The following is a 12,276-nucleotide window of genomic DNA, read 5'->3' as shown; positions in this document are numbered from 1 at the left end:
GTGCCGTCACCCGGTCCCCCCCCCCCCAGGAGCTCAGTCCAGACCAGCCTGACGAGAGCCAGGGAACTCTCTGTTTTACACACGGGTTACAAGAACAGGCTAAATTAAGGAATGTTCCCATGGATTACAGGTGCTCAAACCCATGTCTCCAGTTTCCCAGTCTGCAGCTCCAGCCACAGAAGGCCTACAAGCTGGAGTCAAACTCCTTTCTTCCCCTTCTTATAATGGCACCAACTGGTATTAAGGGGGGAAAAAGCCATGCCTCGAAGTTTATTTTAAATAACAGCACCATGGGCATTTTGAAGGCCAAGAGGTTTCTTGGAGATCAGAAACTTGAAGACTCTGAGAGATTACTTACATCTAAGAGTGCCATTTCTGGGTGATCCTCCCCGAATACCAACAGCATGAGGTAGCGCGCGCGGTACAGCAGGTTCAGGGCTGTGGAGAGCTGGCTGTTTGCGAAGCAGTACAGAGCAAGGTGCATCTGCAACGTGAGAGGTAACCCAGCATCAGTGGCGGCGCTCGCTGCGAGGCCAGGCCAGCTCAGGGATCCTTTCTGCTCTGTTCCTCTGCTGCACACAAGTCCGAGGCTCTTCCTCTCAGGGTTTCTAGCACTTGGAGAAGTCCAGGTCTGATGGCTGGGTTACAGCCTCCCTGAGGTACCGCACAGGACACAGCACTGAGGAGGCTCAAGTGTTTCACTTCAGTTTCTCTTACGCGCCTCAAGGAATATTTCAAAATTAATCTGCACAGGTATGATTTTCTGTTTGCACTTTTGGGGGATTCTTTGTTTTTGACATAAGCCAGCAGAATGTAAATAGTCATCAGATAAAACCTCAAATTTGTAAATGAAATAGGACAAATACTGACCATGCAGGACACTTACAAACACTGAGGCATTTGGTTTACAAAAATGTAAGATGCAGAACTCATGATGAAAATGGAGGATTCTGGGAAGAACACTACAGAAGGAAGGAGAACTGCAGCTGTTTTCTAGATATAGACACGGGTTCAGGTGGACACAGGAGGTGCTGCCTCACCAGCAGCCTGTACTCACGTATTCTTGAATGGTGTTGGGATGTTCGATGCCCAGGACCCTCTCGCTCATTAGCACCGCTTTCTGCTGATTGCTTAAGGCCTACACAGAACAGAGGGGCCACGAGCAAGTCACACTGTGCTGCACACTTGAGCGAGCCAGTGGGGGGAAGGAACAGGAGGACCCAACAGACCCTACCCAAGCCCTCACTTGCCTCTGAATAATCCCCCATGATGTAGTTGAGACGAGCCAGCAGCCTCAGGCAGGCACAGATTTCTACATGCATAGCACCATACACATTGTTGAACAAGTTTAAGGCTTCATTGATGAGCTCACAGCCCTCCTTCAAGAAACCTGGAAGCAGATCTAGTCTCACACACGTGTAGGTGAAATAGCCCCCGGCTGCCCGTGAGCAGCCCCAGCGGGGCGCGGAGCCACCGGCCACTGCCTGCACAAGGACTGCAGCTGGGAGAAGGGAACTGCTGCCCCACCCCTGCCCGTGTTCATCACTGGGAACCTGACAGCAGAGGTGTGCTTCAGGTGGGCTTGGAGCCCACAGTTCTCTGCCTGCATGGGGGGAGGGGATATATATTGGGAGACCTTCTTGCAGCCTTTCAGTACTTAGAGGGGGCCTGTCAGAAAGCTGGGGACAGACTTTTGGGCAGGGCCTGTTGTGCCAGGACAAGGAGTGATGGTTTTACACTAGAAGAGGGAGATTTTGGCCAGAGAGAAGGAAGAAATGTTTGAGGCTGAGGGTGGTGAGAACATGGTGCAGGTTGCCCTGAGAAGTGGTTGATGCCCTGTTCCTAGAGACCTTCCAGCTGAGGTTGGCCAGGGCTCTGAGCAATGTGGTCTAGTTGCAAATGTCCCTGCTCCCTACAGGGAAGGTTGGACTGAACAACTTTTAAAGGTCCCTTCCCACCCAAACCAGTCTGTAATTCTGTGACAGTGGTGGAAAGCACCAGTCCATGGACACCTTCCACCAGCAGTCACCCTGAGACAGTACCTTGCTGAACTTTTGCTTGCCCACTCTGGAAGAAGTGGAAAGCATCTGAGGCTTTGGGGTTTACATGCTTCACTACAGGGAAGATGTTGAGAATATCCTCTTCTGTGAAGGTGGGCTTGTGCCTGTTGTCAGCAGGATCTGGAGGAACCAAAAAGACCAGAGGTCATGGTCACTGCTTTCATAGGTGGTTGCCAAGAAGAGAGGGGAAAATGAGCCATAAACTCTGCACATGGATTCACACTCAAAACAGGTGTGCACCATGTGTGCGTGGTGCCACGGCATGGTGGTGTCAGTACTGGAGGCCCGTGGGGGGAACCCTGTCCAGCCAAACTCCAGCAGAGGGGCAGGAAGGCAGCAGTGTGGGGAAGGAAACCTCTGTTCTTTGCAGGACAGCCCCAAAGTCCTGCTCTGCTCACTCAAGGAGCTGCTGCTTTTTGGATGGGAGAATGCAGGTGCATGAATTTAAAGGCACGAGGGAAGTTGGTTTGTCAGAGCAAGCCACAGGAACTGTACTCAGGCTGGCTCATCTTCCAAGGGAGATGCACAACAAGGTCACCCTAAAAAGGGAACTGCATTAGCAATCTCTTTCCCCAAGGCTGGAACCTGTGCTGCAGCATTACCACCACAGAGACCCCCAGGGGCTCACACTCTCTGGCTGACGGGCTGTCCCCTCCAAAGCTGCTTCACTTACTCATCACAGTTCTCAGTACAGAACACGATGGGGGAGGGAAGACAAGGATCTTACTTGGACTCCAGTTTTCAGGGAGATTTCACGGAGCAGGGTGATTTTCTGTAGATTATACACTTCAGCTGCTTGGTCAGCATTCTCACTGCAAAAAACACACACAGGCTTCAGCTCCCAGGTGAGTTTCTGCTCAAGGACATCCCTCCACTGCGGTGTACCTGCAGCACAGGTCCTCTGCAGCCAGCTGCTGACTGAAACCAATGACTAACGCCACAGTGGTTGCTAATGGGCTATTAAAGCTCACAGAGATGCATAACAGTACTTTTAACTGAAATCCTACGTGTGTGCTCTTCAAAGCTCACGGCGGAGTTGAGGCCAGAGCCTGAACGCCTTCAGCTCTTGGTGAGGAACAAGCTGTCCCTGACTGATGGGCTGGTCACTGATTTAGCCAACTAGTCATGGTTTCTCTCTCTTACTCGTGCTTCTGGTTTCACACTCGCCGTCCACACCTCCCAGCAGCCTTATTCACTGTCTCTGTTTCAGATACAGGAGAAGCTTTCCTTGGTTTTGGAACATAAGCTCCCTTCAGCCTAAATCATCATCTATATAGACAAATACCTTTTGACTACACTTGTTCAGCTTCTTGCCTTTTTCTCCCTGCACCACTAAGGAGAGGTGTCCCGTCCTCCTCTGGTTTTCCTTGCTGCCTTTGCCTCCTAGGTTTCACCTCATTTCAAATTTCAGTTACACCTCCCCCTGCCTCTCTGTGCCAAATTTGTTTCCATTATAAGCCTGTAAAACTCCCTACAGAGTACCAATTCCTATTCAAACAGAAAACAAGTCAAAAAAGCAGGTCCTATTAAAGAACAGTGAGAGCTACAGACAGTTGGTGAGGGTCCAGGCAGAAGTGAGGGCAGTGTGCTCTGCTTACCATTCGAGACTGAAATCAAAGTAGTTCTTTGCTTCTGAACAGATATTCTTCCAGAGCTCCTGAGGGGTCATGCTGGCCCACGCTGTGTTATCAGCATTTCCAAGGTTCCTGTTTTTCCTTTTCTTATTCTTTTTCTTGGAGACCAGCTCATCAGCTGGAAGATGGGCAATGGGATTTGGAAAGGAGCTTAAAAAGCAATTGAGGAAGTGGCTGATGGCTGCTGACAAACCCGACAGCTCCACGCCCTACAGCAAGACACCAAAATCAGTCGTGGAAGACGCCCACCATCACACAGGCACTGCTCAGACCCCGAGCCTCACCCCCCTGGGCCTAAAAGGAACAGGAAAACCTCCCAGGAGGGAGAGAAAGGCAACGTTTGGAAGTGGAACCAGCACAGAGCGAATTATGTAGATGTCAGAGGTAAATACATAAACCCAGTAAACCCCGGACACACAAAGACATAGTTCATTTGGGGCTGCTACCTGGGACAACGAAGCCAGAGAGGGTAACAGATTTTGACAGGGGACTAAAGCCAGGTGTGCTGCCACGGACAGGTATGAGGCTGCCCTGGTGTTCATGCAATTAGAACAGCTTCTTAGAAGGCAAGAGCAACACTGCTTAGAGGGAAAGGTATTACAAGGAAAACAAGCTGTGATTTCACTTTTAAAAGCCTTCAACATAATGAGTGAGAATCTGGGGAAGAAAAGCATGAATGATTGCTCTCTGGGAAAGCCATCTTCAAGTGGGAACTTGTTTTCCTCACACGCAGGCCTGCACCTATTTTAGCGCTAATGAGATTGTACTTCCCGTTGCTAAGCAACCCCCATGAACTGCCTAATGAGACTCCAACAGCTCTATTTGGGGAAAAGAGTCATTAGAGAGGACACAGGAGGCAAGAGGTCAGACTGCAGGTCATACCTGGAGGTACGTCTTGAAGATGTGTTTCGCTGACCGCGTGATCAATTCGCTGATTCCTATTTTCTACCCAAAGAATAAAGGACAGAGAGCAAGAGTCAGTTGGCATTAGCAGTGACAAACACATTTTGCTTTTGAAGTGGGCTTTCACCAAGATCTGCAGAAGATGCACTCTCCAGTCCTTACCCTGCAGCACAGAACTGTCCTGGGGCTGGAGAAGAGCCCCTGCACAGCCGGGCCCCCTGCACGGTGAGCACAGACCACCCCCTGTGGCACAGCTCGGCTCCAACGGTGCTGCCAGGAGCCACCTCAGCACCAGCCCCACGGGTGCTGGTGGGAAGCTGTGCTCACAACACTTCCCACTTTGATCCAAAGTCCAGATGGATCTTAAACACATGGCTTAAAACTCAGCTGTGCCACTGGCTACTACACTTGGGAATCCCTGAAACACTTCTCTATCCCAAGGGACACTCACACCCCCAATAACACTACGAAAGCCAGTCAGGATTTGGGAGCACAGCTCCCCAGACACCACTTACAGGTCCCTCTCCCTCCTCCTCTATTTTTGAAGCTGTTTATTTTCACACAGAGAAAATTTGCCAAGTTGGAATCTACATGGGGTAAATTATGCCAGAGGTGGTTTTAACTGACAGCCTAAAGTGAAGCCTGGTGCTTACAAAAATGTGATCCAGCTGAGCACGGCCAGGGGTCTTGGTGATGAAGTTGATCACTTTGCCCAGGTAACGCATGTTGATGCCCCGCTGGTGCATGGCCTCAGCCAAGGTAGCCCCATCCATTGGGAGCACCGTGTGATCCAGGCAGTCCTTGACCTGCAGGGCACGTACAGACGTCGGTTACTGGGTCACTGAGAGCAGACATGAGGGAGAGAATTTCAATTTAAAGAAAAAAAAAAATTATCTGTCTGGGGAGGGCAAAGGCATTGCCTGAGAGAGGAGGCAGCTCCCAGGGCTGACATTTAAGCTGCCAGCACAGCAAGAACTGGCACGTACAGAGCTGTTCCCCAGCTGCCAGTCACACACTCCTCTGTTACCTTGGGGCTCAGGGTCACCTCGAAGGGCAACGGTGACCCCGAGCTCAGCTCTTTTGGTGCTGTTACAGAGCCCACCCCACCACATGGGCAGGGAGAGCACTTGCAGCAGAAGCCCAAAGCACTTTGTGCAAGCTCCTTGCCACTTGTACCGTTGTTGCTCCGACGTCTCGTGGAGAACGAGCAGCACTGTGTGCTCCTAACAACCACTGGGCAACTGAGGTGTGGGGAGAGCAAGTGTCACTGTGGAACAGCTCGGGCTCCATCTGACTCCCTGTGCAAAACAGGCAGAGGCACAGGGCCCGAGGAGCAGCACAGATGCTTGTGACCATGTGGTACATGTGCAGGGCCTCCAGCAGCCCACGGAGGCCAGTGGAGACAGCTCGGCATGGCTCGGGGCACGACATCCAGCCCCAGGCCAGGCAGGAACACAGCAGCAGAGCAGGGACTCAGAGGGAGGAGCAGCACAGATGCTTGTGACCATGTGGTACATGTGCAGGGCCTCCAGCAGCCCACGGAGGCCAGTGGAGACAGCTCGGCACGGCTCGGGGCCCGACTTCCAGCCCCAGGCCAGGCAGGAACACAGCAGCAGAGCAGGGACTCAGAGGACTCCTGTGGCTCAGGAGCTGCTCTCTGGCAGGGCTGCTTTAACTAATGCTTGTGGAACTAGCAGGGTAACCCTTCTTTAAGGGGCTCGCAGTCACTAACTGAAAACGTTTCCAATTAAAGACTACATGGAGCTGTGCACACGTAGCTGATAAGGGGGATGGCTCTTGCATTTTCAGTTGTGCTGCAGTGCTGATAAAGAGTCACTTAATCCATGTCATGGGGTAACACCAGCTACTTTCTGATAGGCAGAGGAAGGAGGCGTGCCTGCCCACAGCACCTGGCCTGTACCCTGCCCTCAGATGTGCTTGTGCAGCATTTTGGGTTTATACACTACTGTATCAGCTGTCTTATAAAACAACCATCACCAAGCCCTTTTCTGATTCACTCCCCTTCCTTTATTTTATTTGAAGGCTAAACAGCTGGTGCTAAAGGTTATGCTGACTACAGAACTAGTGGATTTAGAGTTCAGAAGAAACTTTCCAGCAAGGAAAATCCCCTCCTACATAAGGCCAACAACTCCTAAACCCCTTGGAGCACAGCTCATCGATCCCACCCTCCAAGTTACAGTACCTGCTGTAACATATGCATTAGTAGTCAGATTAGAGAGCATCTTGAGAAAGGGAACACTGGTATCTCTTATGCAGCCAGGTGCACAGGTAAGCACCCAAAATGCTTAGTAGTTATAGAGTTTTTACAACAGAGACTCGTAAGAACAATTTCCTGGTTCACTCCAAATCCTTAGTCACCAACTGAGTCACAATCAGGGTCAGATAATACACTAAGCTGTGCAGGATGCCCAGGGCTAGGGAGGATGAATTCTGTGGTCCCAACTGTCCCAAATCTTTAGCAATAGCTGTTAGTTACCAGTGCCAAAAGTTCCTTGTTGGACTGAGGTGGGAAAATTGTGCCACGACGCCAGAGGGGAAAAGAAAACCCCCTTTTGCACCTGCCCAGGGGTGGCAGGGCTGGTGCCAGGGCTGTGGGCAGGGGGACAGGCTGGGGAGGGGTCGCTGCCGGGCTCGGGCACAGCTCTGAGGGGAGGGGCTGACACCACCCACAGCTCCTTACCAAGCCTGGGATCTGGCACGACAGCAGGAACGCAGCAGCATCCTTCAGCAGCTGCTTCTGATCCTGCACCTCCTCCTTGCTGGACTCGGGAAAACGAACCCCTAGGGAGGAAAGCAGGAAACACGTCAGCTCCGAGAGGCAGGTCCCAGACAGAGCGCACGGGGCGGCGAGGAGCTGAAGGGATTCTGGCTCCTTGGAATTAAGAGATGGTTCTTCAAAAACTCACCTACTCTACATGTTTCTCTGGAAAGAGCATTGGCTGCTCTGCTGGGTTAGCAGCTGTCCTGCTCTTGCCCACTTACCCATTCTCAACACAGCTTTTGAGCCCAAATTCTGTTCTTTATCTGGACTGCTGCAAAGTGCTGTGTACACCTCTAGTGCAAGAGTCAACTGGTCAGACTGGAGCAGAATCTTTCAGCAGAGGGACCAGCAAATACCTCAAGTGCTAGAAACTCTGAAACTTTTGCTTTTGCACACCAAAGTTAAAATTAGGTTTAAAGTTCTAACTGCCAAAGCACTAATCCTTACCAGCCTTAGGAGGTGTTTGGACATTTCAAAGCACGTGCTCCTTCTGACATATCTATTCCAAGCTAAATCAAACTATATGGTCATTCCCCTGCAGTTTGCACACATACAGCCTCAGTGTTCACCCCTATAAACACTCTGAGAGCTTCTTCTTCATTTCCAAATTAAAAAAGTACCGATTCCAGCCATGGCCAGCTTCACAGGACGCCTGGAACTGATGCATGCATTTGAAAGGGCACCATGACCTGCTTACCACCACATTACTAAAACAAACCCTGCCCTTCACTGAGGATCCAGCATCAGTTGTTCAACTACAACTGTTGTTTCTTGTGTAAACTACTGCATTAGGATCAAGTTAATTTTTTTCCCTCCCTCTGCTCTCTTTCATGTGGTCTAGCAGCTGGGATGCTGGAGAATCACAAGAAGATTCTTGGCAGCAACCTGCAGACCTCCCCAGAGCACGGTGGTGGGAGACAGCTTACTGCCTGCTCCAGCACTTCCAGCATCACAATCCATTACTGCTCTCTCTTTTCTGTATCTTTGTGCTTCATGGAGAATCCTGCACCATGCCCAGCTTGCCGAAAGCCAGCAATATCCTGGGCTACAGCACACAGCTTTTTGCCTTTAGCTGGCTGGACACAGCGACCCTCTGCAGGACTGAGACCAGCTCTTTGTACACCTACCTGGTGAGAAAATATCCGGGTTAAACCGAATGTCAAATGACGTGTCACTAATGGAGCCCACAGCCTTGCAAGCATTTCGAATCACTTCTCTGCTTTTGGGATCCACTGCAGCAGGAAGAAAAACAGAACACAGATGAACGTGGATTTCAGGAAATGACAGGCCTGGCTATCAGATTCTGGGAAAAGCTGTGTTACTAAAAGCAGCCAGGATCCCAGGGATGCCTGCACGCCGCCCTGCACTGCACCCAGCCTCTGGCCACCCAGCCCCAGCTGGTGGCCCCGCAGCCAGCTCGCTGGCCAGGCTCTTGCTCAGCACAACTCTTGGGCTTGCAGCCTCCTGCGACACTCACCCACTTACGTGGCCAGCCCCCAAGGGGATTGATTCCTTAGTGTGTGAAAGCTCTACACAGGAGCTGAGACAATCCTGACAGAAGCCAGTACTTGTCCTGTTTAACAACAGATAACCAGCCCGACCACCCCCGGCCTGGCACAGCTCCCACGGGTGACAGCCCAGCAGCTGGGGCAGGAGGCCTGCTGCTGCCCGTGCCGAGGATGAAATACCTGTTCCATCATCAGACGCAATGGTCTCAGCAAGCTCTTTCACCTGATCAAGTCCAGTCACGTTATCATCTATTTTACCATCCTCTGACTCAGACTTCTCGCTGTCTGCAGTGCCGTTCTCCGGAGAGGAGCCATTTTCCAGCGCTCCTGAGCTCTCCTGCTTGTTGGCTTTCTGCTGCATCAGCTGCAGCGCCGCCAGCTTCATGAATAACAGATACCTACAGTGAAGGAAAAGAGGAATTCAGCACAGCAGGAGCGTCTGAGAGGGTCACCACACTCTGCTGCAAGGAGAAGCCTTGTGGAGTTAGCACTACGGACCGCACAGCTTCCCTGTGGAAAGGCAGGATGTACACCCTCTTCCCATGAGCTTTCCAAAGTTGAAGGAGCACACATTGGTTTATTGGAAGAAGCCAAAAAAGGTGGGTTTTCATTACCCATCACAATCGGAAGCTCATCTCCTTGTGGTGGTTACAAATTGCCTTCCACAGGCGACATCAGCAGGCTGCTCGGGAAGACTCTTGCTGCCAGATACACAGGACGAGTCAAACACAAACCAGCAGCAATTCTGCCAGACCTCGGCAGGAAGCCCAGGCTCTGCTAGCCAAGGAGCAGCAGCAGCACCCTACGGCCATGGTCCTGCAGGCTGCTGGTCTGGACGCTCTCCCGGGGAGCAGCAAAGCCAGCCTGCAGGCACGTGGCAGGGCTGGGAAGGGTGCTGGCTGCAGAACTGGTTGCTCAGCAGGCAGCGTTCCTCTGTCAGCAACTGGAGGGCTCGTCTTTCTGGCAAGAAGCAGAGGCTCCCACCATCTGAGAGCAGAGCACTCACAGCCCTTCGGGTTGGAAGCAGGAGCATTAACACTGCCAAACGACTTCCACTTGTCCTGCTCCCTGAGCTCCCACTTCCTCGTCTGCACTGAGCGAGCCCCAACACCAACACATTCCACCACAAGAGTGCCTACAGCACGTCCCATAGGTAACGTTTTCAGCCTCTAGGAAAAAAAAAGTAGCATTCAGGACATCTAGAGAGCCTCAAAAAGCTGCATAAATTCTCCCCGTTCCCTCGCCGTCAGATGCACAGGATGGCTGCAGGGAAAGAAGAACTCATGAACCTTTAGACAGGAAATAACAAAACCAGGTTTGAAGACTAAAACGCAAACTGGCTTCTTCCCTGGCTCCCTGTGGCCCTGCCACAACCCCTGCCATTTCCACCTTGTTAATTAAGCTTCTGTAATTGCACCTGCACAGCCAAGCAATGGGGAAACGAGCCGCCCACTTCTGGGAGCTCCGCTGTGGCATCCCCAGGACAACAGCACGGCCCTGTGCTGGAGGGGGGAGCTCAGCTCACCTGTGTTCTACGAAGGCATCGACAAGCTCTTGCCGGAGGCAGCAAAGCTTGTGTCTGTGCTGCTTGGGGAACCCCATTTTCTTACATTCCTCTGGCATCTCCTCTCCTTCAACAGGCAGGAAGTTTAGGTCTGGAGGGAAGGTGCGGAGCAGGTCCAGGATGTAGTGACGCCCATCATTGCCAATAATGCCTTTGCACTCCACTGAGGAGCACAGCTCCACCTCCTCATTCTTGTCGTTGAGGACTTTGTGCTTCTGGATTTTAAGTGGTCTGCTGGTCTTCTCCAGCAGCTCCAGGTACTTGGGGTGCGAGACAACTGTCTTGCCAAAGTCTATTGACCCATAGATGACGCTCTGTTCCTGCTCCCGTTCCAAGATGCCAGGAATAATAGACTGAGCTGTCACCCTGTAACCTCTGTAATCCACCACCACAGTCCCCAGCGTGTACAGCCCTTCTACATCCACAGCATTATAGGTCCGCACACCGTTGAGATCATTGGTAGGAGCGACGTAAGCAGCAACATCTCCGCCAAAGTCCTTGTAGTGGTCACGGACGTCAAAGCCCAGGCTGAAAAAAATGTTGTTCCAGATGAACATCTGCATCTTGGTCTCTTCGCTGGGGTTGATGGCCATGACGTTGCCATCAATGACAGCCATAGCACCTCTTGTTGCTGCTGCGGTGAAGTCGCTGTGAACCTGGAAGCAGGTGAAGAGAAAGGGTAAGGAAGGGCTCCCACCCCCCAGCACCTCAGTCTCAAAGCTTCCTGCAAACTTCTCCCAACTGCCTTCCAGCATGCAGGCACTTCAGCTGGCTTTTGTTTTTGTGAGCCTGGCTAGTGGCTTGGATACAAGCTCCAGGAACCAGAACATTTGGAATCAGCATGGCTCAGACTCATCAGCTCTCTGCAGAGGGGGGCTTAGGTGTGTGTCGCCCTGTTCCTCCCACCCACTCGAAGGACTGGATCAGACAAAGCAGCAGAGGATGAGGAGGTGGCTGCCTGGGGGTCAGCAGGGACACACAGGGTCAAGGAGCCCAATTCCTCCCTGCAGGGCTGGGAGCAGAAGGCAGACGTGCAAGAGAGAGAACAAGGCCCTTTGGCTTACACACCAGGATCCTCCTCTTCCAGCTTCTGGAGGGTAGCCCAGATGTGACATGGGCACAGGGAGCTGCCTGTTCATCGTGCAGTTACCTTGAAAATGGCTCGCTCTCTCAGCAGCCTTTCGGGCAGGTTCTTGCGTGGCAGCTCTCGTGTGGTCTGCAGCTCCTCGTTCCAGTCTCTGGTCTGAAAGAGTCAAAGCCCCGTGGGACACGGCGCATGTGTAGGCAGGGGCTGCCAAGTCAGTGTTTCTGCTTTACAAGGCACTTTGTGAGAGGGGAGGGGGTAAGGATCCAAGCTGCTGTGGAGTTCACAGGAAGCAAATCAGCAGCAGGAAGGAACACTCCTCCTGCACGGCCTTTATTCACGAGCAGCCTGGCACGGATCTCCCGTCAGCCCGGCTGGTGCCAGGGCTGCACGGTGCCATGTCCCCAGCTGGCACTGCCCACGGGCAGCCGCCCCCGCCACGCACGGCCCGCACGGTTTCATGGCAGGAGGCTGCAGCTGAAGCCTTTGGGACAGTCTGCTCAGACGCAGGAGCTGCTCCAGGCCTGAGGGGCACGTGGGGACACTCTGCCTGCTGTGCAGTGGCACTCGGCGCCGGGCTGCGGGGCACAGGCCCGAGCAGCAGTTGCTCTCTCAGAGCCCGATGTGTGCAGGGGGCACAGCCCGAGCAGCACAGCCCTACAGCCACGGGCACCGTTAAGAACAAGGACTCCCACACATTTTCCCTTCCTGAGCAAAACCCGTGCACAAATACCAGGGGTC

General features: G+C 52.5%; 1 protein-coding gene across 1 annotated transcript in view; it reads right to left on the bottom strand.

Annotated features, from left to right (window-relative positions):
• CLUH (clustered mitochondria (cluA/CLU1) homolog) overlaps positions 1-12,276 on the bottom strand; it is a gene marked incomplete at its 3' end in the record, with an annotated part of 19,955 nt that overhangs the window by 2,590 nt on the left and 5,089 nt on the right. The window contains exons 7-20 of the mRNA XM_008943794.1: positions 11,602-11,694; positions 10,413-11,107; positions 9,068-9,285; positions 8,507-8,611; positions 7,299-7,399; positions 5,251-5,403; positions 4,577-4,639; positions 3,659-3,903; positions 2,777-2,872; positions 2,689-2,693; positions 2,043-2,180; positions 1,251-1,390; positions 1,058-1,138; positions 359-484 (exon numbers count right to left, since the gene is read on the bottom strand). Of these exons, the coding sequence (XP_008942042.1) occupies positions 359-484; positions 1,058-1,138; positions 1,251-1,390; positions 2,043-2,180; positions 2,689-2,693; positions 2,777-2,872; positions 3,659-3,903; positions 4,577-4,639; positions 5,251-5,403; positions 7,299-7,399; positions 8,507-8,611; positions 9,068-9,285; positions 10,413-11,107; positions 11,602-11,694 (2,259 nt within the window). The remainder of the gene's footprint in view (positions 1-358; positions 485-1,057; positions 1,139-1,250; positions 1,391-2,042; positions 2,181-2,688; positions 2,694-2,776; positions 2,873-3,658; positions 3,904-4,576; positions 4,640-5,250; positions 5,404-7,298; positions 7,400-8,506; positions 8,612-9,067; positions 9,286-10,412; positions 11,108-11,601; positions 11,695-12,276) is intronic.

Source organism: Merops nubicus, unplaced genomic scaffold, assembly GCF_000691845.1.
Source record: "Merops nubicus isolate BGI_N331 unplaced genomic scaffold, ASM69184v1 scaffold6687, whole genome shotgun sequence".
NCBI lineage: Eukaryota > Metazoa > Chordata > Aves > Coraciiformes > Meropidae > Merops > Merops nubicus.
This window is presented reverse-complemented; position numbering and strand designations above follow the sequence as displayed.